The 25,770-nt window shown below is 39.5% G+C and overlaps 2 protein-coding genes across 4 annotated transcripts in view; both read right to left on the reverse strand.

The window, feature by feature from the left end:
* Positions 1-178: 178 nt before the first annotated feature.
* LOC139709886 (ectoderm-neural cortex protein 1-like) lies at positions 179-2,125 on the reverse strand. The gene has a single exon (XM_071621846.1). The coding sequence runs from the start codon at positions 2,123-2,125 to the stop codon at positions 179-181; it is 1,947 nt and encodes a 648-aa protein (XP_071477947.1).
* Positions 2,126-13,969: 11,844 nt separating this feature from the next.
* The window catches only part of LOC139710501 (uncharacterized), a 112,211-nt gene continuing 100,410 nt past the window's right edge, over positions 13,970-25,770 (reverse strand). For all 3 annotated transcript variants that reach the window (XM_071622436.1, XM_071622444.1, XM_071622426.1), the window contains 3 exons: positions 16,538-17,309; positions 15,864-16,037; positions 13,970-15,113 (listed from right to left, as the gene is read on the reverse strand). In XM_071622436.1, coding sequence (XP_071478537.1) covers positions 14,942-15,113; positions 15,864-16,037; positions 16,538-17,309 — 1,118 coding nt within the window. In that variant the 3' untranslated portion in view covers positions 13,970-14,941. The remainder of the gene's footprint in view (positions 15,114-15,863; positions 16,038-16,537; positions 17,310-25,770) is intronic.

Genomic DNA, 25,770 nt, shown 5'->3' on the forward strand with positions numbered 1-25,770 from the left:
CAGCTTGCAAACTTATGGATGAAAGAAATACTGGGAAAGACAGAGATTGTAACATTTGGCAAAATATCACACAAAAATAGCAACTATGAACTATACTCACTGAAAGTATACAATGCATTTTACATTGCAGAAATACATAGATTAATTATTGCTTCAACTGTGCTTGCAGAAACAGTATTCACAGGCCATTATATGGAGGCCCCAAGTACATCTTAACCATGACACATCCATGAAAGCACAAGGCATGTGGCATTGGGGACACAACATCCCAGAGATCTAGGTCAGGGTCATAGCATTCCACCCGATCCAGATGCTGCCTCAGCTCACCGCCTGTTACATAGATCTTGCCTCCAACCACCGCTGCACTGGGAGTGTTCCTTTTGAACTTCATGGGCTCTGCCTTGGTGGATGAGAAAGTCTCTGGGTCGTAGATGGCCACCTCCTTGATGCGGTTCCCTCCCAAGATGAAGATGGCATCGTTGAGAGCAACTGCTGGAAAGAGCTGGCGGTTAAGACCAGAGCAGGGGATGACGGAACACTCGGCGGTCTCAAGGTCAAAGCACTGGACAACACACATCAGCCTGACATTAGTCAGCCAGCCGATGATATACAACTTGCTCTTCAACGCAGTAACAGCCATGCCACTGCCTGTTGGATTGATGCTGCCCACAATGTCCCACTTGTCCTCTTCTGGGGAGTAACGTTCCACTTCTGTGACCCGATTGTCCAAATCCTCTCCTCCTAAGACGTACACATGGTGGTCACAGTCAATGGAAGAGTGATTAAAGCGAGGAATGAGAAGAGGGCATACCTTTGACCACCTGTTGTGCAGTTCATCGTATCGCCACACTGCAGACAGGGTGCCTTCATCACGGTGAAAGCCACCAGTCACATAAATGGCACCATCCACGCTTGCTGCACTGTAGTCTGAATGCTCGAATGGAAGGTCTGCCATGGGTGTCCACTTGTCAGTCTTTGGGTTGAAGCAAGACACGTAGGGCACCCAGTCTCTGCTACATGTCATGCCACCAACAACCACCAACATCTCACTGCGCATGGAGTGTCTCGGCCGCAGGAGATGATGATCCCTGCGCATTCCTTTCCTTGCTAATTCTTTCAGGTTCTGGGCATCTCTAACCAGGGACAAGCTCTTCCCACAACTGTGCAGGATCCTATGAGAGTCAAAGACAGTCGAGAGGCAAGCATCACTCACTAGCGGAAGGCGGACATTTGCAAGGACAGTTGGCAAGGTTGCAACATGAGCATCATCTTCCTCTGCCCACCGCAGGACAGCGAGTAAAACCTCATCTTCAGCATCAACGTGCAGGTCATCACTACTCACAAGCTTCTCCAAGGTGGATGCCTCCAACTGCATGAACTCTTGACATTCTGTGACTGATTTGAAATTTTTGAGAGCAAAGTTCCATGCTTCCCTCAGTAGGTTGTGACACAAGAAAGTCTCGGCCAGTTGACAAATTCCTAAACAGTTGGTAGGACGGAGGGCATCTTTAAGAAATTGGCAGCATGACTCCACAATGTGGGGGTAGCTGAGGAAATGGGCGGTGGCTAAAAGTTCCCGGACATGTTCATGAGTTACATCCAACTCACAAAGATACACTGCACTCAGAATCTTACTTAGAAGTGGGGCCTTCACATTGGTGAGCTCAATGCGCTCTGTACGACTCTCTCTAAGATCGTCCGTAAACATGGCTTGGAAGTAAGGGCTGCTGGCTGCGAGAACAGCTCTGTGACATGGAAAATCCTTCCCATCAGATGACGCAAGGATGACATCCACAAGTGAGCCACCAAGCCGGAGGTCATTAAGGTGCTTCAGGAGCTCAGTTGATTTGTGAGGATATCTGTACCTCTGTACCATGCTAGAACCTATTCTTGATATGCCAGTATGGTCTTGGCTCTCCTCATAGTTGGAACTCTCTCCACTATCATGCACAGGCAGAGGATTACAATTGTTACATGTCGCATTTGCATCCTCTGTGTCAGCTCTTCCTGCTTCCTCAAGGTTAATAACTTGAAGTTCATCATCATGCGCGTCGCCACTCCCACCTATAACCCCTGCTGGGGTTAGATCACAGGCAAAGTGATGTGGTTGGTCCTCTTCAGTCATCATAAATGAATGTGTCCTAAAATGAATACAAAAATAAATAATACATGCATGAAAATGATTACATTTACCATATGCTTCAGACTACACGACAACAACCCTATTAAAGCCAAGTAACCATAACACTTAATACAGGCAACTCTCATGATAACAAAGTCCTTGGGACAGGCAGACCTGTTTCTTTTCTATTATGCCGAAATTTTGATATACAACAAGTACGGTACATCTATAGGCAAACAATAAAGTATACAAAGATATACCATTGACAATTACTAATACTATGGGACCTGAATTTCTACTTCATTGTAATGAGAGTCTTGTTATAACCATGTTCGTTATGATAGAAGTGTAAGGCATTGTTACAAATATTTTGATTGACCACTGAAACTGATCATTGTAAAATTTGTAAAATTTGTAGGACAAGATGCTTATAATAGAGTAGGACCATATAGTGTAAGGATAGCTAATTGTCAGGAATCATTGACAGCCGATTTGTTAGAGCTTTACTTCTTCATGTGTAACAATAACAATTGTCTAACAGCGCAAGTTCTACATTTCCTATTACATAATGGTTCCACAACTGAAAGTGATGCAATTTGAAAACCAACAAGGAAAAGTAGAAATTACGCGGTGCGTAATATATGTCCCCGCCGGAAGTAGCATTTTGTAACAAAATGTGCAATATAGGTAAAAAATCAAGGTCAAAGGTCAAAGAAGTCAAAGGTCAAAATTCTGTGTAGAAGTTTTGAAGCCCTCACCTAGTGCCATCACATAAAGCAAATGGAATCGAAATTGGGTTAGAAATGGCGAAGGAGTAGCATTTTGTAGCCAATGTACAATATAGGTCAAAAATCAAGGTCAAAGGTCAAAGAAGACAAAGGTCAAAATTCTGTGTAGAAGTTTTGAAGCCCTCACCTAGTGCTATCACATAAAGCAAACGGAATCGAAATCGGGTTAGAAATGGCGAAGGAGTAGCATTTTGTAGCAAAATGCAGAATATAGGTCAAAAATCAAGGTCAAAGGTCAAAGAAGTCAAAGGTCAAAATTCTGTGTAGAAGTTTTGAAGCCCTCAACTAGTGCCATCATATAAAGCAAACGGAATCGAAATCGGGTTAGAAATGGCGAAGGAGTAGCATTTTGTAGCAAAATGTACAATATAGGTCAAAAATCAAGGTCAAAGGTCAAAGAAGTCAAAGGTCAAAATTCTGTGTAGAAGTTTTGAAGCCCTCACCTAGTGCCATCACTTAAAGCAAACGGAATCGAAATCGGGTTAGAAATGGCGAAGGAGTAGCATTTTGTAGCAAATGTACAATATAGGTCAAAGGTCAAGGTCAAAGGTCACAACTGAAATTCTGTGTAGAAGTTTTAAAGCTCCCATGTAGTGCTATCATATAAAGCAAACAGAATCAAAATTGGCTCATAAATGACAGAGAAGTAGCAAATTGAACATTTTGATCACACACGGACGCACACACGGACGGACGCACGGACGCACGGACGCACAGACACACACACGTACGGAGCCCGTTTCATAGTCCCCTGCTCGAACTCGTTCGGCGGGGACAACAATGACTTTAATTATCAAAGTGTCTTCTAGACATCTACTTTCTGAGCTATCAAGAGTTGAAGTAAATTTCCTCAATAATTAACATCAATAACTTCAATGTTTACACAAATAAATATATTGTTCTACTAGAGAGTGTACCTCAAATCACACCTGGGTCCCGTTTCATAAAAAATTCTTATCAGTAACCGCCGCATTTCTATGACAAAATTGCTCTCTTGCAGCCAATCAGATGCAAGGATTTCAGTAGCTTTAAGAATCGTAACTTGCTAATGATAACAAGTTTTATGAAACTGGGCGCTGGTGGATATTTTGATTTTTGTCATGTCATGGTAAATACAAAAATTTTGGTTTAGAACAATTGTATTTGCAAGTACAGTGTGTCATATAACCATTAAATTAAATGAATTTAAGTCAATAAGCATTTTTTATCAATATCGACTTTTTTCCGGGGGGGGGGGGGGGGTGGCAGTGGGAGAATAATTGGCAAATTTACATGAAGTCAGATGAGTCTGAGAAATGCAGATTCCTAGATCGCACAAAACGACCAACCAACCAACAATCAGACAGACACACTACAGACACACACCATGCATTTCTCAATGAGCAATTCAAAGCAATCCGATTTGTGAAACTCGAGATACTGTATGTGTTGACATGGGAATATAAAAGTACATTTGTGCCAAATCTTGCATTTAAAAAGGTAATGTACATATATTTCTGCAGTTACCTGGTAGGCCTACTAATATTATGTTATGAATAATGAAATTCTGAGAAAAGACTGAGATGTGCCATTTGTAGAACTCCAAACTCCAAGTCTAATGTTAGACTCTCGATATGTTCTTCCAAGCTCTAGACTCTGTTAGCTCTACTCTAGTATCTTGGCTTAAAACTGTTAGTATTAATGTTTATTGTTAATACTAATTAGACCCATCAGCACAGAGATCTACTTTAAAATTACTGCAGTTCTAAAGCAAAGGCAGGCGCTTTAGAAGTGGCAGGAGGTGAGAGAGAGAGAGAGCATTTCATTATAGATAGACAGAAAAAACTGTCTGTCTGGAGGAGTTTTTGTTGTTGATTTTCTTGTTTGTTCGTTTTTTACTTTTAGTACGGCCCTAGGCTAAAGATCCTCCGTAGATTTCGTGAAGCCAGACGTAGTCTCCGCAGAACATATCCCCGACTAAATAGATCCGCACAAGTGACCAAAACAGCATCATGTTACAGCACCCCGGGCTTAATCCCTGAAAAGATTATGTTTATGGATAGGTAGATTCTAACAACGTTAGATCTAACCGTACCGTAGGGTACTCAGTCTGACTTTATGCATCTCTGCGCTGTGACTTTACCAGGGACGTAAAAGTTCCATAGCTTATAAAGTTATAGAACTAGAACTAGATCTATAGAAAATCTGTCAAAAGGGAAAAGCCCCTCCCACTAATTTTACATGTATTCGATGCCTAGATATATCAGTAACAATCATTGGAGCCGGTAAACACAATTAATTAGACGAATTATCCCCACAGTACAAGCGTCGATCGCGACACAACCGATATAAACACAGTTGTATGGGCTAGGACCTAACGTTAGATCTGCACAGAGTAACTCGTCTCGGAGCTCGGGCAGGAGACGCGGAACGAAATGCCGGTAACACACAATTCAATATTTGGGACTGTATCGAACCAGGCGATCGTATGTCTCTCAGTCCGTCATGGAATCAAATGCTTTAAGATGCTACCAAACGAAAAATAATAACTTCTCGACATTACTTACGTCCATGTGATTTATATGGTCGTCTGCAGCTGCATGAATGCGATCAACTTTCTCACTGAAGTGATTCTGGTGATTCTGAAAGTGTACATATTACTAGACCTCTATAGCAAAGCCATGCCAGGGTATGTAACCATTGCAAAACTACGTCTGCTTCAACTTGAAGAGCGCCATCTGTTTGGGCGTAGCCAAGCAACTCGCACGTTCGCGAGATTTTCTGTTATTACTACCTTTTCTCTCTTACATTTAAAGGCCAAAAGCTCAGTTTCAGAGTATGACAGAACGGGAATTCCAGTCCAACACTACGGTAACTGAGCTTTAAAAGTAGGAGGGAAAAGTTAGTTACAACAGAAAATCCTGACAGAGCTTATTTGTAAGTAATTTGCAGAATAGTGGATAGCAAATATTAATCAACCTCCTGCTGAAGGAAACCCAAGCCTATACTAGCTGAATACCAATGTACATTGTATGTGGATTCAGTGAAAGCAGCAATATTTTGTAGAACACAGCAGTGAAAGTGAAGGAAAATGAGACAATCGATTCAAAAGTTATGAATTTGTAAAGTTTTGGTGCCTCATTGCTATATAAATGAACTATGACAGTTGGTGATGTCATCTTGGACAACAGTGCAGTATAAAAAGATATAGAGAGAATTACACCAAATCTCATTTTGCATAAAAAGTAAATGTTTTATCGACTTCCCACTGACATAATATATTAACTCTTTATGTGCCATGGTGGAAATCCCCCGTGTGCCACTTTATTCTCAGACACCAACGTAGTCATGCGTTGAGAACTCATTCTATTTTTAAAATATATATATCTTTTATAGATTTATATCTAATTATAGACGAAGTGAGCAAATTTATAGAGAAAATGCTAAGCTTTGCATTGATGTAAATTCTATGACAAATCTATGATTGCTTTTTCTTTCAAATGCCCAGTAGCTACATTACTGTAAATGTATAACTTTTGCACACAAAGCAGTGACAGAAACTTGGAATTTGCATGCAAATCCAGTATGAAACACTGTTTGTTAATCAATCACCACATAAAATGCACGCTATGGACGAGAGGAATGGAATTGGAAGAAAAGCGTTCATTGTACTGTGGCATTTGGTGATTTATCAATCGGTTTGGGTGGGTCTGTGTGTTCGAGCGAAATATGCGAAGTTAGCACACTATCGACTGAGTTGGACGTGCGAACGTGGCACATGTTAAAGAGTTAAGGGTAGTATTAATCCCCCTGCACTCTCATTTTGCTAGAGTAGGGAAAGAATATATTGAATATTCTGTGTGTTTTATTCATATTGTCCATAATGACATAATAAAGTGTAGGTAGTAATCTCTTCATCCAGTGATGAAACTTCGTAACCTTTGAATTAAATTGGCCATTAATTTCCCTTAAAGAAAATGGCATGGAAGATACAGTAGGCTCCTAAAAAGTACAACAAAAGCAGCAAAATATTTACCTTTACAAATTGAGATGTGCTCGTAGCTGCTCAAAAGAGAAAGAAAGTGTCAGGAAGATATGAAGAGCTTGTTTGCAAAAACCAATAAGTCCATTTTTGAAGATTTTGAAGTACGGTCTCTGTCATAAAGTACAAAATAATACATTTTAAATGATATATTGGTCACTACATAAAAAGGTATATTTTTGAAGTTATGGTAAAAAGAAGCAAAACTTTTCTTTTTATTCTCTTTATTTTTCTTGACCTTTAATCGCAAATATCTCTATTTGGCAAATATGGACTTATCGGTTTTTGCAAACAAACTCTTCATATATACTGAGATATGTTATACTGAAAAAGACTTATACAGTACTGAAATTCAGCAAAAAGAAAAATACATTTTAGTGGCCTCTTAGAAGTTCTAGCAAATGACATATAAAGCAGGGGCTGTAGAAGTGGGGAGGGGGACCTGCAGCCCTATCCCAGCCCCCTTAGTTTTGATTCTCAAAAAAAAAAAAAAAAAATACAACAAAACTCATGATTTTCTGAGGGTTCATTGAGTTGGGAGATTACAACATTAAACAGGAGAGGGGGCTCCTGCCATTGACCCCTGACCCAGCCATGAGTAGCCTTAACACCAAAGCACCCCCATAATAAAAGAAAAAGATATTATGTTCCATGGCTCCTATTAAGGACTGCATAATCATTAATTTTTGCATTGATAGATGAATTTTATTCCTTCCCTACTCTTTATTTTTTTCTCTCTGTCTGTCTGTCTATCTGTCTCTGTTTTGTTTTGTTTCATTGTTGTTGTTGCTGTTTTTTTTTTTTTTGGGGGGGGAGGGTATCTTCTCAATCTTAGGTCTGTCATGGTCATCTTTATCTTTTCCTATTTTTGCAATGAAGTAAAAATCAAGAATCTTTGATTTCTTATTCATCACTTAATATTTATCATCAACATTATTTTTTAACTCAAATCTGTTGGAAGTTCCAGACCTATCAATCTGTATATCTTAACATTCTATATCTGTCTGTCTGCTAATTCACTTATTTCAAACTGTGTATCCCCCCCCCCCCCAAAAAAAAAAAAAAAAAAAAAAAAAAAAAAATGACTGTCTTGATTTTCATTGCATTTGTTTGTCGACCTTTAATATGTCATTCGATACTAAGAGACCAACTCTCCCATTGGTTTATACATAAGATACAACATGTCTGGAAATTGTGTGTTTTATGATTTAGCAATTACAACTCACATGGCATATAAATGTTCATTACAATAGGTACTGCAATATAATTATGATAACTTCATTTTGAGAATAACACTCCGTTCTGTCTTATTTTGTTTCTTACGAGGAAATTTGATAAAGAGGCGAGGGCAAGTCAATGAAAATCTTTTGAAGAAATTAGATAAAATCACTTTTGATTGTCATATTATGTGCATGTTGATTTTCCACAAATATCGACATAAAAAACTCTTGATATGCCACAACTTTATCGTGTAATGTGCAATGTACCTTAAACATGCAATGTTCTCTTTGCTTCAAAATACTCTCTTCAATGTAGTCCACTCTTAGATATGATAGATTTGAAGAGGACAAAAAACAAATAAGAGAAACAGGATAGTGAAAGTTTGGACCAAATTCTGATTGAAAAATGAAAAAGTTATGAAATTTTACAGATGTACCCGCTCAAACAGAAATTGATAATTCTTTGATGTACATAGCATGTGATCTCATCTTGTGTTTGGCCTGCATGCATATACAATCCACAAAATCTTTTCTCTTTTCCCTCATTATTAATGATGAAATACACATACCTTTTTTTTTTCCAAGCAGGGGTAGTATACAAAACATATTCACAATGTTTGTATGAAGGTTGCATGTATGATTGGACATTTACTTGATGAAAAAATGAAAATTTCTTTTGCTATAGTACAGAGCATGTAGGAGAGGACCTGGCATGTGACATCACACAATTGCCTATTTGTGTTTGATTGATCACAACTTCAAAAAATCATAACTTTTAAAATTTTGAATGGAATTTGCTCAAACTTTCACTGTCTTTTCCCCTATAATTTTTCAGAGTGTGACTTGCCCTTTAAGTCAGTTTCGGCATAAGAAGGTGTTTCACCTTTAACATTCTCGACCACTGTCACAAAAAGACCTGGCAGTTCTACATATATTATGTGCCACTCTGTAACTATGTCCATGTAATATAATAAAACACAGTGTGAATAAATTTTACCATGAAACAAACAGAAACACACACACACACACACACATATTAAGTCAACATCATCATCATTATAAACTGCATGGACTTATAGTAACCAACCAGTGCATACAGAAAAATTATGAGTCTGAAACTCTTGATAGAAGAGAAGACACTTTGAGAGAATTACGATTCACTTCACAAGGACAACATTTTTATTACAAACAAATAAACAACAAACAAATAAGGAGACACGGATGAAGTAAGATATTTCTCTGGTGGTGGAAATACTCCCTAAATTTGGCCAGAAAAGAAAACTAAGGTAATGGTAACCTAACTTAAGATAGATTACGATTATAGAAAGAAATTATTATGCGGAATGGAAAAAAAAAGCTACATAAGCTGTAACAGAATATAAGATCATAAACAGTAGCTACTATATCATGATGATAATGGTGAAATTAAATAGGTTTATTTCTCAGAAAAATAACATAACTTTGAACAAAGCAGCACTTGAACACAAACTAAATAACAATGGCAGTTCTCTTTTCTTTCATACACTTAAAAAGAAACATCCTCTACCTCTTGGTTCTCCTGTGACATTTCCTTCCTGAGTACAAAAAAAGAAATCTCTTTACATGCACAAAATTTACACAGGTTACCTACAAGTATTTTCAAACACATTCTACAAGCCTGCGCTTCCCCAATGGAAGGGGGTATCGTGTACGCCGAATCTGTAAAACTGCCACATATACATTCTAAAAAAAGATCAGAGACGTGGTTCACACATTTGAATATAAAGATATTACACTTGGCATGAGCAAAACGGCTTGGCGCACGCCATCTTTTGCTATACTGAGAACGTCATTTCACAGATTGAGTACCTATTGATAACATTTGCCTTCAGATTCAAATAGTACCATATCTATTGCTTGCACAAATCACACTGTAACCATCACAAAATAAACTCACTATAAAGTGTTTGTTGAGACTCTCCTGCTCACAAAAGTTATGCTGGTCTGTATGTGTGGTTGTTTCACAATTTTGTTTTCATATCCAGAGGGATTCTACATCGCACCTGTACCAAGACTCTTCTATTTGTTACTTGAGCATCGGTATAATGATGTTATAACACCCCATCCACATAATTTTTGCATACTATGGGGTACAGTTTATTAACTTTTGTACAGTGCACACTACCACACTGCACATGCTATGACAGGAATGTGAATTACATCAGCCTTTGTCATCTACAGCGATTCCACATTTGACATTATTTTGGAGAAAGTTGTGCAGATCATTGCAATTATATACGCTCTCTCTCAACTAACAAGTTGTAATAAATTTCTTTCAGAGTACGATAGAGATCTAAATTCCAATACCTGAGGGTTTTATTGTAGTCAAATGATACTAAGACAAGAGATCTCGGCACCTTGGTCATTATGAATCTTGAAGTAATACATGGGCTGTTCAAAATTCATCTAGTGTTGATGGAACATTGTTGGAATTTAAAATTAAAATTGCAACAAAAAAAAAAAAGATATTCCGGTATATATGGAAAAATTAATGGATATTCAACTCAAACATGACACAAAAGACATGAGACAAAAAAAAAACCACTTAAAAGACAACATAGAGGACTGTCAATTTTATGTTGTTTTTTTTAATAATTTTTTCATCTCTTTTTGACCCAAAATAAAAAGGGGAAAGTCCAGAGTTGCTGAATCAATGCTAGAACACACCAACCTGTACAGCAAACTTCTCCTGACTTCAAGATCTAATCAAAGGGGCAGAGATCTACTAGAATGTCATGCTCAAATATTATACAATAATAAGCATGCATTTTTGGCAGAGGGAGCAAAGTTAGCACTCAGTCTGTACATGGAAATGGAGGCTTATTGTGATGGACAAATAAAAAAGTGGAACATAAGCTTTAACTCATATTACAACAGTTGACTTGTAAGGGATGTCAAAAACTAAGAAATAATAGACAGACGAGAGGGAAAATCTCTTACAAGGATCTTAATTAAATGAAAACAAAACATGCATATCTATATTTGTTATGCAAATGGCAGCTCAACTTCACAAAACTGGTCATATGATGTGATTGTCTTTCAAATCAGTAACAATGCAATATGATTATATGATGCAAATACAAGACATCCTGCATATTGGTTTCTGATGGGGGCAGAAAATGAGAAGTCGGTAAGCCCATATGCAGTTACCTGATTGGTCGGAAGTTATTATCAAACTTAGTCAACACAGCCAGCTGGTATTGCTCACTCACACAGCAAAAACTTTCTTTCCAAGACACTGCTGGATTATCTTCCTCCAACATTCTATCAAAGCAACCTAACAGCTTCCTATATGTATCATTCTGGTATAATTTCATCCTTACTAAAAGATGAAAGTAGCCAATGAAAATTAGTTTAACAGTGTTGAAAAAAGAAGCTATTTCAATCATGAGAAGGGAGGGGGAGGGGTGGGTTGGGGAAGGGACGGGGCAGAAAAATTAAGGAAAAATATTTCACTGTGATCGTCAGTGGGCCTTAAGGCCACGACAATTACTACCATGGGATGAGATGAGATAAGAGCAGTTCAAAATGACTTCAAAACTCAACTTTAATGCCCCAGATGTTAAGTTGTCAAGACAAGTCTTTATTTTTCTTGTTGTTGTTTTGATTTGAGAGCCTCTACCCTGAATAGCAATGGAGGGAAAGGGAGATAATGTGTCTTTTATGCAGAGTGACTCATACCAGAATGCGCCTCTGAAGTGCACACTTAATGATCGATGTGCAGAGACAGAGCCAGAGATCATGGAGAGAGAGAGAAAAAAAAGGTAGATAGATAGACAGATAGATATATAGATATACAGACAGACAGACAGATAGATAGATAGATAGATAGATAGATAGATAGATAGATAGAGAGGAGAGAGAGAGTACATGCAACATCTCCCTAAACAGCCTGGAAAGCACTAAAGATTACCCTGGAGCTTGTTTGGGTTTATTCTATCTCATTTTTATATATTTATTGCTTTATTCATTCATTTTTTTCTTCTCCCACCAAGTTGTGCCTTATTGGAAGTGCACTTTGAAGATGTGAAGCTGGTTGCAGGGGATGTGGGATCTCCATTTTAACAATTCATTCTGGGTGAAGATCTTAATGGGCATTAATCAGGGGCTAACTCCAAAATGTGAATGATTGATAATTGCCCGAGGGGGAAGACGAGAGAAGCAAATAGACATAAAACTTTGTGAGTCATCACGGGTGCATAATTACGAAAAGAGAGGATGGTGCATAATTCATTGCAGTCTGTGTCGGAATTGAAAGATTACATTCACAAGTTTGCAGATGCCTTTCCCATTACACACACACACACTCACTCACAAACTGACAAACTGGTAGACATGGGACTGGGAGAGATTTGATCGTCCATCACCATTCCCATAATGCTTTGCTGCACCTCCTCCCCACGTCCTCTCTGGCATGGCAACGCCTTTCAGCAACGATTCGTTGTTGCAGCCAGCTCAGCACACGAAGCAACACAGCCTACAAGTACGGGTAGTGGTACCATAAACAACAAATGTCTCCCACTGTCAATCTTAAACTAAAGTGACATCAACACAATCACTCCTGCAAGTGGCTGCTGGAATTATTCAGCACTGCCAACAATGACTTCAGATTTTCTGGACTGGCGAGTGTTTCTTGGTTCTACTTTGACTTCAGAACTACTGGTTTAATAGACATGTAAAAAGAATCCATGGCTTCTTTAAAAGTGATCTTTTAGTAGTGACAGCAAAATGTGTTGCACACTCCACAGTGGCCAATCAGCGAAGCGAACTGGTGAGGGGCTGATTAGTGAACAGATTCAGGTCTTTGTCGCTTGAAATTACTTTCCTCTTAATCCATTGAGGACGAGCTGATTTTGTTCCAACAAGGATTTCCCATAGACACCTACTCGAGTATATTCGGGACTAGTATTTGACGGGTTAATCAAAGCTAGACTCCTGTCAGCAGTTTAGAATATATGTGAAATGGGAAAAATGAAACTCATTTGGACAATGAGTCTGACAGGGCTATGGTAGTTGAATGAGATGATTTACAGACAATATTTGCTGCGTGTTGATGGATTTTTGATTTTCTTTTTTAGCATTGTGACCAAGTAGCGCACTTAAGTGGATTGTAATGATGCCAGAACAGTTCTGTGAAAGTGAGCTGCCATTCATATACTTCCTTAGATTGAGGAATAAATAAATTATGTACACATTTTGTACAAAGCAATATGATGAAAATATATATAGAGATTATGGATACTGCAACTAAAATACCAACATTCCCTGTACATAGGGATCAAATATGTGCAATATTTATATCATGATGTGACCTTAATCATTATTTTTTTGACGTTGGTGGGGTTAATTCCAAACATTTTCAGTAGATATGAAACTTTCCAACAATTTACAATTGTTTTTTTAAATTAACAAGTAATTACATGTTTCATTTATTAGTTTTATAGGAATGAAAATATTTATGATTACCAGACATTTGTATTTAATGGAAATCCTGTTTGCACCTTGCTTTCTGATAAGTTTCCAAAAAATTTTTGCAAAGACAAATTGATACATCTAGAGTTGTGTATGTCAAACTTCACATGAATTTAACTCAGTAATTTTAAACACATTGCACGCTTCCGGTTTAGATTTTAATACAGGCTATATTCAGATTAATCTGCATTTGATCTATGGAAGGCCAAAATTAAAAGAACTTTTGTTCTGCCTGGAAATTACAGACACGGTCAAGTCTGGATTTAAAGAAAAAAAATAGAACAATTAATCTTATAATATCAACAAATAAGACATTAATGTATCTGACAGACAATAAATTCATGTGAAACCATTCTCAGTTTAGCTTTTAAATTTGTACTTTCTTGGCTGCAAGATGCCAGGCAAGAAAATTGCGTCTTGGTCATAGAAAAATCTGCTTTCTTGGTTGAAATCATTCTCCTACATCTTGATGAAGAAGAAACAGAAAATGTCAGTTGCCTTGTGCACTTTGAGAAAAAAAAATCAAACACAAAGTTAATTTCTTGTAAAGAAATATAAATGTACAGTGAGGTATTACATCTTTGCCATTGAAGCTTGTACATGACACATTCAGTTTTTATTCTTAAAATCTTGTTGACATCTTTGTTACCATTCTTAGCGTTAATTGCCACAATTTTGAAATGTCTGTGATGGAAGCAAAAAGTGGATTGTGGTTTACACATTTGACAAGATGACTTGACGCAAGTTTCACATAATTGCACACAAAAGAGTGGCAATGCATAGCCATGCTCAGACGTCTAGTCTGTAGTACACACTGAGCTGCTGTAGAGTCAAATATGAAAGCTTGCTATACTTGTTTGTTTACTTGTTTATTTGCTTGTTTGTTTGCTCATTTGTTTATTTTCTCATGTGTTGTATTGCACTGAGTTTTCTTGACAACAGAACACTGATGACCCCTGCTGCCAGTCGATCTGTCCAAATTATCACATGTAAACAGGTCTACAACAAGTTAGTGCGCATGGCAGATTTGGTTTTCATATAGAGAGCTGTGTGACACACAAGCATTACATGAATTATAGATGGCTTGCAGTATTACATGGTTTAATATGCCACAGGCTTGCTCACGATTAAGACATGTGTACATTATCTTTTCTTCTTTTAGTTTCTGTTCGTCTGATGCGTGCTTCCTTGGTCGTGAAAACACTTGGTCATTATAATTATCATCATTCGTTTGAAAATTTGTATCGATCGGCGTCCGTGGGGATGGCCTCCAGTATTTTCACTCCATCCCCTGTACATACTCGATGTGCACCAGCCCCGTCTCGTCGCCGCGGGAACAGAGCAGCCACTCGGGGTCGACCTGGTGGTTGACGGTGAGGACGTCGCCCTTGGAGAAGCAGAGTTCACCTTCTGTCATTGACACGTGGTGGCACAGTGCCTTGACGGGACTCCTGCGAACCAACAGCAGAAGGCGCAACACTGATCAACTAGACTGGAAATACTTTCTTCTCTTTCTCTGTACATTACAATGTTTTGTATAAAACTAGAAATAGTTTATGTAAATATCATTAACCCCTGACTTTCAGAAAGTAAAAAGAGTGAAAAATAGTGGAATAGGAGCATTGAAATATACTTGTGCATCTAAATAAGGTTAAAAATGTAGCAAAGAAGCTGTTGAAAACTGCTTAGCCTATAGTAGCAAACCAGTGGAGTGAAATTGGGGGTCCGAGCTTTTAATCTATGCAGAATCTTTGTCAAAGGCAAAATGGTTGAAAAGAAAAACAGATGTCTTTACACTCCTGGAAACATTTAGCCCTTTACCAACATTATGCAATAACAAAGATATTTATCTTTCTGTAACATCTATTGCTTGAGCATCAATGAGTGAGGCCTGAGGTTTTGATTTTTTTTTTTTAATGTATATTCACAGCATGTACATACAAGTTTTGTTGTTAAAAATCACTGCATGAAATTGCTAGACAGCAAAAAAAAAAAAAAAAAATGTTTGTTATTTCAAACTTGTCATATGATGTGTCATGTATGTGTAGATATTATATTGCAGTGTTTACAGGAATTACAACATAACATTGAAAATAAAAATCATTACTGGCAGTCATCAGAAATATGGGGAAAATCCTTGTTTTTTTTTTTTTACAACAGTAAGAATCTGTAACACTCTCTGACTACACAGAGGCACTCACCCTGGACTGGTCTTGGGGGAGGTTGGGGAGGCGCGGCTGGATCCACTCTCTCCGTCTCCACCCATCCTCGTCTGCTCCTCCAGGGCTGGGGTGGGAGGGGGCGTGCAGGGCACTGCCCTGGGCTCCGGCTGCTGGGGCTGGCTGGGCATCATCTGGTTCCACATCTTGGAGAAACTAGGGTGGGGCAGAGAGGCATCGGAAGTTGGAGGTAATTCTTAATGGGGTGTATGTGGGAATATATAAGGATCTATATCACATTCCCAAAATCATAAAGTTGAAAAAGGGTAAAATATTTCTTTATGTATCAAGAGTTGAAGGATGTCATTCTCACAGCAACCTTGTACAACACAAGTGTTACAGTACTTGATGAGGCTGAATCTAATGTCTCTTAAAGAATATAAAAACTACATTTATCAAGAATCATCATTAAATTCTTTTTTTTTTTTTTTGTTACACAGAAAAACCTAGAAATGGTACATGTTGCAAGGTCCTGTTCTAAATACAATTAAAAAAAAAATTTATTGTAAAGAAAAGAAGTCGTCTGTTGAGTGACTACAGGACGACTAACACTTGGACATTTTGCAACTACTGGTACTGAAGGGGGAAAAAAATATGATTAATGCTCTGTTACAGACTATGCAGCCACTTGAAATATGTGAGTTTGTGCCATTCACCTTGCTCCAAGTTTCCCCCATCCAGACGAGAAGGTGGAACTTGTTTCCTTCATTACGGGAGTCTGCTGCATATCGACACTCATACTCCTCTTGCTGCTACCCCACATGCTGTATCTGGGGTTTGACGATTGGACGTTGCTCCCTCTCCGAACGGGCACCCTTTCTGGTTGCGTAGCAACGGATGAAGCAAACTCCTTGATCCATCCGAGCGACCACCTCGTCGACTGCGAGTTCTGGGCGGGCAGTTCGCGCTGGCCGCCACCGATCGCGTGCTCATCTCCCAAAACATTCTCTGCAGGGGTGCTGTTTGCTGTCCTCAACAGCCCTTCACTTGTAGCAGGCTGTTCTGAAGACTGTGGCCTCCCCACTGGAGAAACTTTGTGCGCGTTGCGCATCAATGTCATTGAGCTGTACATGCCCGTGTTCACCGGTCTGGCCGGGTTCGTCTCCTCTCGTCGGGTCGCCCTGCCGAATAAATGCACCGTGGGGAATCCACTGGGTGCGCTCCATCCCTCTGGTCTCGTGTCCGTAAGGCTACTGGTGTGGAGTGAGCTCAGGCTGGCCCCTCCGTGCTGTTCCACCAACTGCTGCTTCTCCCTCTGCCTCATGGCCTCGGCCTGGATGTAGCCATACTCGAAGCCGTGGTCGAGATTGAAGGGCAGCTCGGCCAGGGGCTGGACAGCCACCAGGAGGTCGCTGAAGAGCTGCTCGAAGGGGGCCGAGTTGCACAGAGACAGGAATGCAGTGGGTTCATACAGACGCCGGATGATATCTGTAACAGAGACACAAAAAAGACACACATTTTTCTGACTGCCAGCCTCAAATATGAAAAACTGGTGCAATAAAAATTAGACATCTAGTAGCCTCATATACATCACAACTACCAAAACTAGACATTTTCCACAAAATCAACAGTGAAGCATTTTGTGTCAGAACTTGCGACATTTGATAGATTTAGAACCTGATGGACTTCAGCTTGCACAATTGGTTCGAGGAGAAACAAATCAGAAGATTAAGTGTATTGGGATAAATGCATTGGTACACACACAAACAAGTTGGATAAGATGTGCATTCAATTGTGGTCAATGTCAAAAAGCATGCTCAGTTTGTGGAGTGATTCTGATGCACCCAGATGCTATGGGCAGGCTTCAGCATGGATTCCTGCTGTTTTTCGCCACAATGTGCACACACTACGGCACTACAAAGCAGGAGAAGAAGAAGAAGGAAGAAGAAGAAGAAGAAGAAGAAGAAGAAGAAGAAGAAGAAGAAGAAGAAGAAGAAGAAGAAGAAGAAGAATTAAGAAGAAGAAGAGGAAAACAAGGGAGAAGAAGAGCTACATGGCACACCCACTGATGGCAGAGGAAACAAAAGTCCACCTCTGAGGCAGCCAGGAACAGTGAATGTTGTCCCTTCTCCTGCTTTCACTCCAAATTTGGGCATGCGTGCGGCATCACTGCCATGGCTTCCGCCCAACGCTGGAGCGACTTTTCACCCTTCGATTATGTAAATATCACCACGCACACTGATTTTTTTTTCCACCCTAACAAACCAACGGTGTAAAAGAGCATGAAAAGCATGAGTCAGAGATGGCTGTATCGAGAGAAGACATACACAGCGTACATGGGAAGGAAAATGCCATCATCATGTTACAATGCAGAAATGGAGAGATGGAGAGGTTTCCCAGTCCATTTATCAGGCAAATGTCATGTGATGATAACCTTGCCTTCACTTCATCTCCAGCACACAACTAAACCACTATCTCTGTGCTGGTTGCCATGGAAACTTTAGAATGTTAATGCTCCATACTTCTGCAAACACTTGGTGATGTTCATCACACCAACAAAAAGAAAAAAGAAAAAGGCAACAACAAAAACACTGACAACGACATCAATGCAAAAAAGTGTTCAATATACTGCTACACAAGCCTGAAATGCACATCTGCATTTTAGCACAGCGGTAGAAAAACAGAGGACATTCCCCTTTCCAGTGCTGTTCATGTTACTTAAGTTTATAAAGATCACCATTTGGTACAAATATTGTGTAGAAGGCCTCACTTGGCATTTTTGCTCAGAATATAAAGCTAGTTATAATGTCATCGCTGACGATTTTCATACCAATTGCCCATCTACATAACATTTGTGTCTAAATGTCAAACTATGAGGCATCATTTTCAATAAAGATACAAGAAGCCTTCCAACATTGAAGAAGGGTCATTCATCCCCTGGTGGTACACAATGTTTCACTTGAAGTGTGCATGTATACATGTGTATGAAGGATTTTGACTGAACTACCACAGCTCAATGTCTTTCATGCATGCTTAATACCATGTTGCGGCAGAATAAAATGACCCTGCGGGATTCTATACATCCACAAAATAATCCAATTATCTGCCGGTGATAGAGAATGCCTGACACAGGCAGAAGAACTCTTTATACACTGTAGGATTAAAACTTCAATGTGGGAGGGTGCTGCTGCTACTGTGAGGGACCTGCATTGTAGATGGACCTGGCTATGCAATCAGGTCGTTCTCTCTGTGCATCGTGGCGGCCGCACGCGCGCAGCGAGTCAGTTTTATGAGCAAAGATTAGATGATCATTAAGCCCTGCCGGTGTCACACCAGGGTAGATGGCATTCGCAGGTGTCAGGAAATAAATTGATCTCAATAATCATGCCTTATAACTGACAATATTAGTCTGTGGTAGGGTCATCAGTTTCCATCAGAATTGTAATTTTCATAATGATATTCCATAGGCATTATAATTCACTTAAGAAGTTCTGGCTTGCTCTGCAAAGGCATTGGTGGTGGAAGAAGCAGCTCAACAATATAAAACAACAGCACTGAAGAGGAAAAACAGTGAAAATACAAAATGTAACTGATGAGATTTTTAAATTGCACTGTGAAATTACCTTCATATGAAATTTAGGAAGGGGAAATTTCTCATGCTGTGTCTATTGTGTTCATTCGCACATATTCCAAAGACTCCAACCCCAAGCACCTTCTGATCTGGAGATTCTCTCGCCTGAAACTCCTAGTAAACGGGAGACTCAAACTTGATGTGTGTGAAGCGCGAAGTTCCTTCGGCGGCCGGGGTCCAGGGCCTGCTTAGGGGCCCTGGAAGCTCTAGGGTTCTAGATGCTCTCTCTTGCTATCTCAGGCTTATTTTTCAACATACGAGGACAGTAAGTAAGAAATCATTTCCAGCAGGAGACACAGAGCCAGGGCGGGAGAAATCAAATCTCAAGTGGGAGAACGGGAGATTTTGCAAAAATGGGCTTTTGGCGGGAACTCTCCCGTCGAAAGCGGGAGAGTTGGAGTCTCTGATATTCTGTTCACTTGCTCATTCCTATGTCGCTCATTTTGATTGTCAAACTACATCTTATTTGGCAAATGTATTAATTAATATGTGATTTTTTTGTTCACTCATCTAAACATTCATGTAATCAAGTGTTCATGGCCTCATTCACATGTTCACCCATCTGTGTATCGATGTATCCACCCATCTATACATGCTATTACTGATTTTCTTCTTCTCCCAAACTTAAGCTTTCAATCAATGCATCTATCAACCCATTCATCTAACCATCCATCCATCTCTCTACTAGTACTTCTATTCATTTTTTTCGATGTAGTCATCTATCAATATACTTGTATGTTGCAAATGTTGATTCATACTATAATTCATCAGGGCCATTGTATGAAAATACTGAACTGAGTTGTTAAGACTCATACAGAAAAAAAAACATGTGCAGCACTCGTTCAGTGTGAAGACACCATATGCCATTAGGCAAGATGGAGGACGATCAGGTCAAGATCACGTGAATGAAGCTTAATACTCTGAGCATGTCTTTGAGGTACGGAGCATACATCGCTTGAACCACTCCTTATCGCGTTCCGACATCACGCACGAAAAGCGTATCTCCAAGACTTTTCCCATCAAAGGAAATCTATTTTGGGGAAAACCTCTCCTTGGGCGCAATTTTCCATAGTAGCAGAATACGATCATGAATCCACTGATGGCGGGAAATTAGACAAAAATAGCTTGCAATGCCTCATCAGCCCTACTCACTCACATGCTGGGATCTCAAGGATTATAGTATGTCCCCCACTTAAGGGTTTGGCATGGTGTTTTTGCAAAATATGCTATTGAACATATCAATGTATATATCGGGATGGGGGAGGGGGTAAGAATGGTGTACTATCTAGTAGTTGCCATTCCATGCATCAACAACAGCTTAGCGATACTGACAGCACCATTAAGATAACAACATTAGTCATCTGTCTGCCTATATAAACAAGATTCTGCTCAAGCATATCTATGTTTCAACTTCATACATTGTAAATACCACACAACTCAGCATACAATGAATAATTGTTGTGCTCCAAGTTTCCAAGACTGAAAAAGCAAAATGATAATACAAGCTGCCTTACTGCTGGAAATTTTGGTATTCATCAATACTATGATGACAACACTCCCCTACCCCCCCCCCCCCCCCAAATTCATGGCACATCTAGTTTTAAAGGGTCTTACAATTACATACAGGTATAAACTTAAACAGTTTTCACAATGATACAAGAGTAACTGTTCAAACCATATTACATGATTTCATTATTTCTTTGAATGTTTTCTTCACATCAGGGGAAAACTGCTGGAAATTAGCTTTAGATTAAAATACAACATAACAGAACAACATAAAGACAAGGAGATCTGAATAGTTTCCCACTTGGAATGACTAACTTTTAACTTTTTTTTTTTAAAATACACGACGGGAACACCTAAATTAGGCAGCCCAAGGTTGACCAATCAAAACCTGCTCTGCTCCACAGCCCACAGATGGAAGCGATTCACTTCACGCTGCTCAGGAAATGACAGCAGCAAAAATTTACGTGTGGGGGGAAAAAATGTATAAAAATGGACAAATCACATGAACTACAACAAAAACAAAGAAAAAGAAAAAAGAAAGCACACCCCTTCCCAAGAGTTTGATCTCGTTCCTGATTACCAGACTAGAGTTGCTGAGAGAGAGAGAGAGAGAGAGAGAGAGAGAGAGAGAGAGAGAGAGAGAGAGGGAGAGAGGTTCTTGCAAGACTGGAAAGGTAAGCTTTCTCTATCTTCTCCCCCATCCCCCCTTTTTTTTTTGGGGGGGGGGGGGGGGGGTGGGGAGGAGAGGGGAGATGGGTAGTTGGATTCAGCAGAGGTTCCAGGTATTTATGCAAAACATCCTACTGAAGACAGATGACTGACACAATATATTATACATGATTTTTTTTTCTTCTTCTGCTGGCTTATTATCATTTCTGTTTTTTTGGCACAAATTTATCTCCCAGGCATTACATCCTTAACCAGGTTAGTAGATGTTGACTGTCATGTGTTATGGCTGTCTTCACCTGAGCACTTCATTTATGCCATGAAGTATGCATAAAAGTTTGTTTATGTGCCATAAACACAATGCCATACAGTGTCTTTGCATAAGCTGAAAAACAAAACACAAAAAGTGATGCTCTAATACAGATTTCCATGAATGATTAGGAGGGTTTTTTTTTCTTATCATTATCATCATTAATACTGTTTTGGGTTTTTTTTTTTTTTTTTTAGAGAGAGCTGGTGGCAAATCACCCTGTTGCCTCCTAAGACAGGATTTCATCATAGATTTAATGCATTGCTCACCTGAGTCCCATTAAGCAATGGGATATTGTAGGATGCTTACAAATTATCCCACCTACCCCCAATGCACACTATCATCTGTACCTAACATGGAGCGGGAAAAGGAAAGGTATGAAACAAGAATAGTAGGAGGGGGTGAAAGAAGTTCATTAACACTGCCACTGATACAAAAAAAAAAAATGAGAGAGAAAGAAATATGGCTCCTGCAGATGCCATTAAAAGATGGAAATAAATTGACAGTATGTATTTGGGATGACAAGGAGTTAATGAATAAACCTCTGAATGGGTTTGCTTGATGAAAATGCATCCAGTGGCTGCCTGGATACCATGGGGGCTTATCATTAAGGTCCCATCATCCGCAGTGTGATTTCCCGAGAGAGCGAGGGCCGAAATGAAACTTTCAGGTGTGACTGTACACCAGTGATATCACCAGACACTTAATCACCATCAAACTTACTCCCTTTCTTCCCCTTAGCACCATTATCCCAATCATCAATATGGGGGTAGCCCGTCTTCAGATATCTATTAAGAATCTGTCTCTTTAAACAAGTTTCACACCTCTCATGAAGATTCCTGTGATTATGCACCCCCCCCCCCACACACACACACACATACACACACAAACATATAATATTCAGAATAAGAACAACTATGCAAAGTTTAGTTTTAGTCTATGATTTTTAACTGTTTTTGTTCTTTGGCACTTTGGCACATGCAGATGCTACAGCAGAGTATGCACTGTAGGAAAAGTCATTAATATTAATGCTACTACATGTAACATTCACCAGAACTAAATTATTTTTTTTTTATTATATTAACTGTCAAATCACTATTAAAGGCAACAATTAACCAAGAGATAAAAGGAAGAAATTGTTATGTTACTTTATTCAACCTGAGGTCTAGGATTCACCGAAGAAATTTCTTCCACAGAAATGAGTCAAGATTGAGACAGACCAGATCAGAATAGAAAGGGGCTTGTAACTGTGGAAAGTGATGCGGTCAACCGATACGGGAATGGAACAGTCCGGTCCGAGAGCCCAAGGACATTGCTCCCACTGTGTCAGCTGCATATTACACAGCACCAGGAGGGTGGTTCCCGGATCTTGCGAGGGGTGTCAGCTGACGTACCCCTGACAAGGTTCCGTTTACCCCTCCACTGCGGCAGAACTCGCCCCTCCGGAGGAGGAGGAGTGCAGGAGAACAGCCGATACGATGCCGAGTGATCGGTGCTACGTGAGAGATTAGCTGACAGATAAAAGCGGTTGATGATGCAAGGGTTTTTCAGGGTATGTTCTTCCTCTGCTCCCCCCCCCCCCCCAGATTTGGGAATTTAAAATGAAAAGGATCATCAATGATCAGTTCTTCACTATGCAACTCCTGCAGGGTTTATTTGGAATTCGGAAAATGTCTACAATCATTTCAATATAGGACATTTCACTACACAATTTTCACAAATACATGTATGATAGCAAGGAGATCTAATTCGTGCTACATTTCAAGGACTCAATTAGGAAACTATTCAAATTTATGAGACTCATGATCAGTTCCTTAACAGAATACCCGACTTGTCTGATAAAATTATCATGGGATAAAACAAGAATGATGGACAGCAGACAGTGCTTCACACCACCCTTCCTCCTTGCCGTAATCATATTTTAGACTTAAGAGCTAAAATTTTGGTTCCAATGCAATTTCATTTCAAGCCTATAAACATCAAACTTTCTGTGCTTCATTTAAACATATCTTCAAAGCAACCAATGCAGACAGCGTATCAAAACAGGAAAATCTGGACCATCCTCCCGGGATCCATGTTCCCAATCCTTAATCACGACTTTGTGACAGGTTGCGGAAATGAAATTCTTGGCAATTGAGAAGATCTAAAAAGTTGTCCTTGTAAAAGCATGAAGATGCAAAGTAAAATGATTAGACCCTCCATTTCTTGTCAAGGCTAAAGGTGGACCATCAATCATTGCCTCTTCAACCAGCAAGTTTAGTTATTCTAAGAGCATGCACACAGCCAAACCTGGGCAGTTCCTTTCTTCCTGCATTTATTTGGTTTGTTTGTTAATATTTTCTCTTCTGCTTCTTCTATTTTTCTTTTCCTTTTGTTTTTTTTTTTTTGGTTATTGAAGGCGGCACATCCTACGTGTGCAAGAGAACGTTGTCTTGGACGCCTTCCAAATGGGTGACGATGCCCTCACCATGTTTGCTGCAGTCTCCCCCGTCACTTCTAATTAGTTACGCAGACTTGCTTTGCTACCTGAGACCTCCTTTTCTTGGCCGGGTCGCAAGCAGGAGGAAGACATTAGTGAAGTGACAATATGAGCCATGACACTGAGGAAATCGATGGAAGAAGTACAGTTGAAACCGATCCGTCCTTAAATTTTTCCTCACAAAGCTGGACATTTTTTTCCCCCATCTCTGCTAAGTCACGTCTTTTTGTCGTGCATGGTACTGGCATGCACAAACCAAATTTGTGAACACACTGCGATTCCTTTAAGAATAGAAGAATTCATTGATAATGATAATGATAATGATAATAATGATAATAATAATAATAATAATAATAATAAAAACAATAATAATAATAAAAACAACAACAACAACAACAACAATAATGATAATAATAATAATAATGATAATAAAAAATTAGTGTTTATGTGATATTACTGGAATATAATTCAACCAGACTGGACTGAGACTAATATGCATCTTTTACACAACTTCAAGGGACCAGTTTATCTTGGAGATGTGAGGAGCAAGGGACACACAAAATGATGCAACCGATAATCATTTTTTGATTGTACCTCATGTCATGCTCGGGGATAGACAGAAACACATGAGTCAGAAATATTGTCCTTCCTTTTTGTCTGAAGTAAGTATACAAATGTCAACACAAGCCTCCCATTCATCACTATCACTTCTGCTGGCAGAGGTTCACGCAGAAACAGCCATCTATCTCCCCACTTCATTTTTGCTTCACACCTCGGGATTTTACGTTTGGCAGCCATCTTTGACATATCCGAACACTCGCCGTTATACCAGCATTCTCGTTGTCGGAGAAAACAAAGCAAACTTTATAAATAGCTAGCCCCCAACGACGATGCACGCGCTGCCCTCTCGTCAACACAAGCCGACATCAGGCGGGGGACGAGGCAAACATGTTGCTGAAGTGCAGACCCAGCGGCACCTGCTCTGGAGCCATGGAGGAGACAGTCCATCCACTCGTCACACACTTTAAACAAAGCACTTGAAGCGGATCCTCACACGGATGTGTGAGAACCCCCCCCCCAATCCACCCAACCCGCCTTCTCCTCGCCCCACACATCACCATCAAAACATATTCCTGTTCCTGTATCTCTGTGGCACAGTCTTCATTACTATAACAATGTACCTATAAGTTGTTTCATTTTTTTTTAAATCTCTAACTGTATTGGAAACATATATCATTACAAAAAAAAAACACACACAACAACAACAACAACCAAGCAGACAAGAGTCTCCTAACTGCAGTTCAGTAAAGTATCTAGTTGCTATGCTATAGAAATGTACCGGTACCTTATCATTATC

This window comes from Diadema antillarum, unplaced genomic scaffold, assembly GCF_040938485.1.
Source record: "Diadema antillarum isolate AM-2024a unplaced genomic scaffold, OU_Dant_1.0 scf00000038, whole genome shotgun sequence".
Lineage (NCBI taxonomy): Eukaryota > Metazoa > Echinodermata > Echinoidea > Diadematoida > Diadematidae > Diadema > Diadema antillarum.

What these genes read in the sequence shown, in the direction of transcription:
- LOC139709886 (XM_071621846.1), bottom strand. Translation starts at nt 2,125, where the DNA reads ATGACTGAAGAGGACCAACCACATCACTTTGCCTGTGATCTAACCCCA.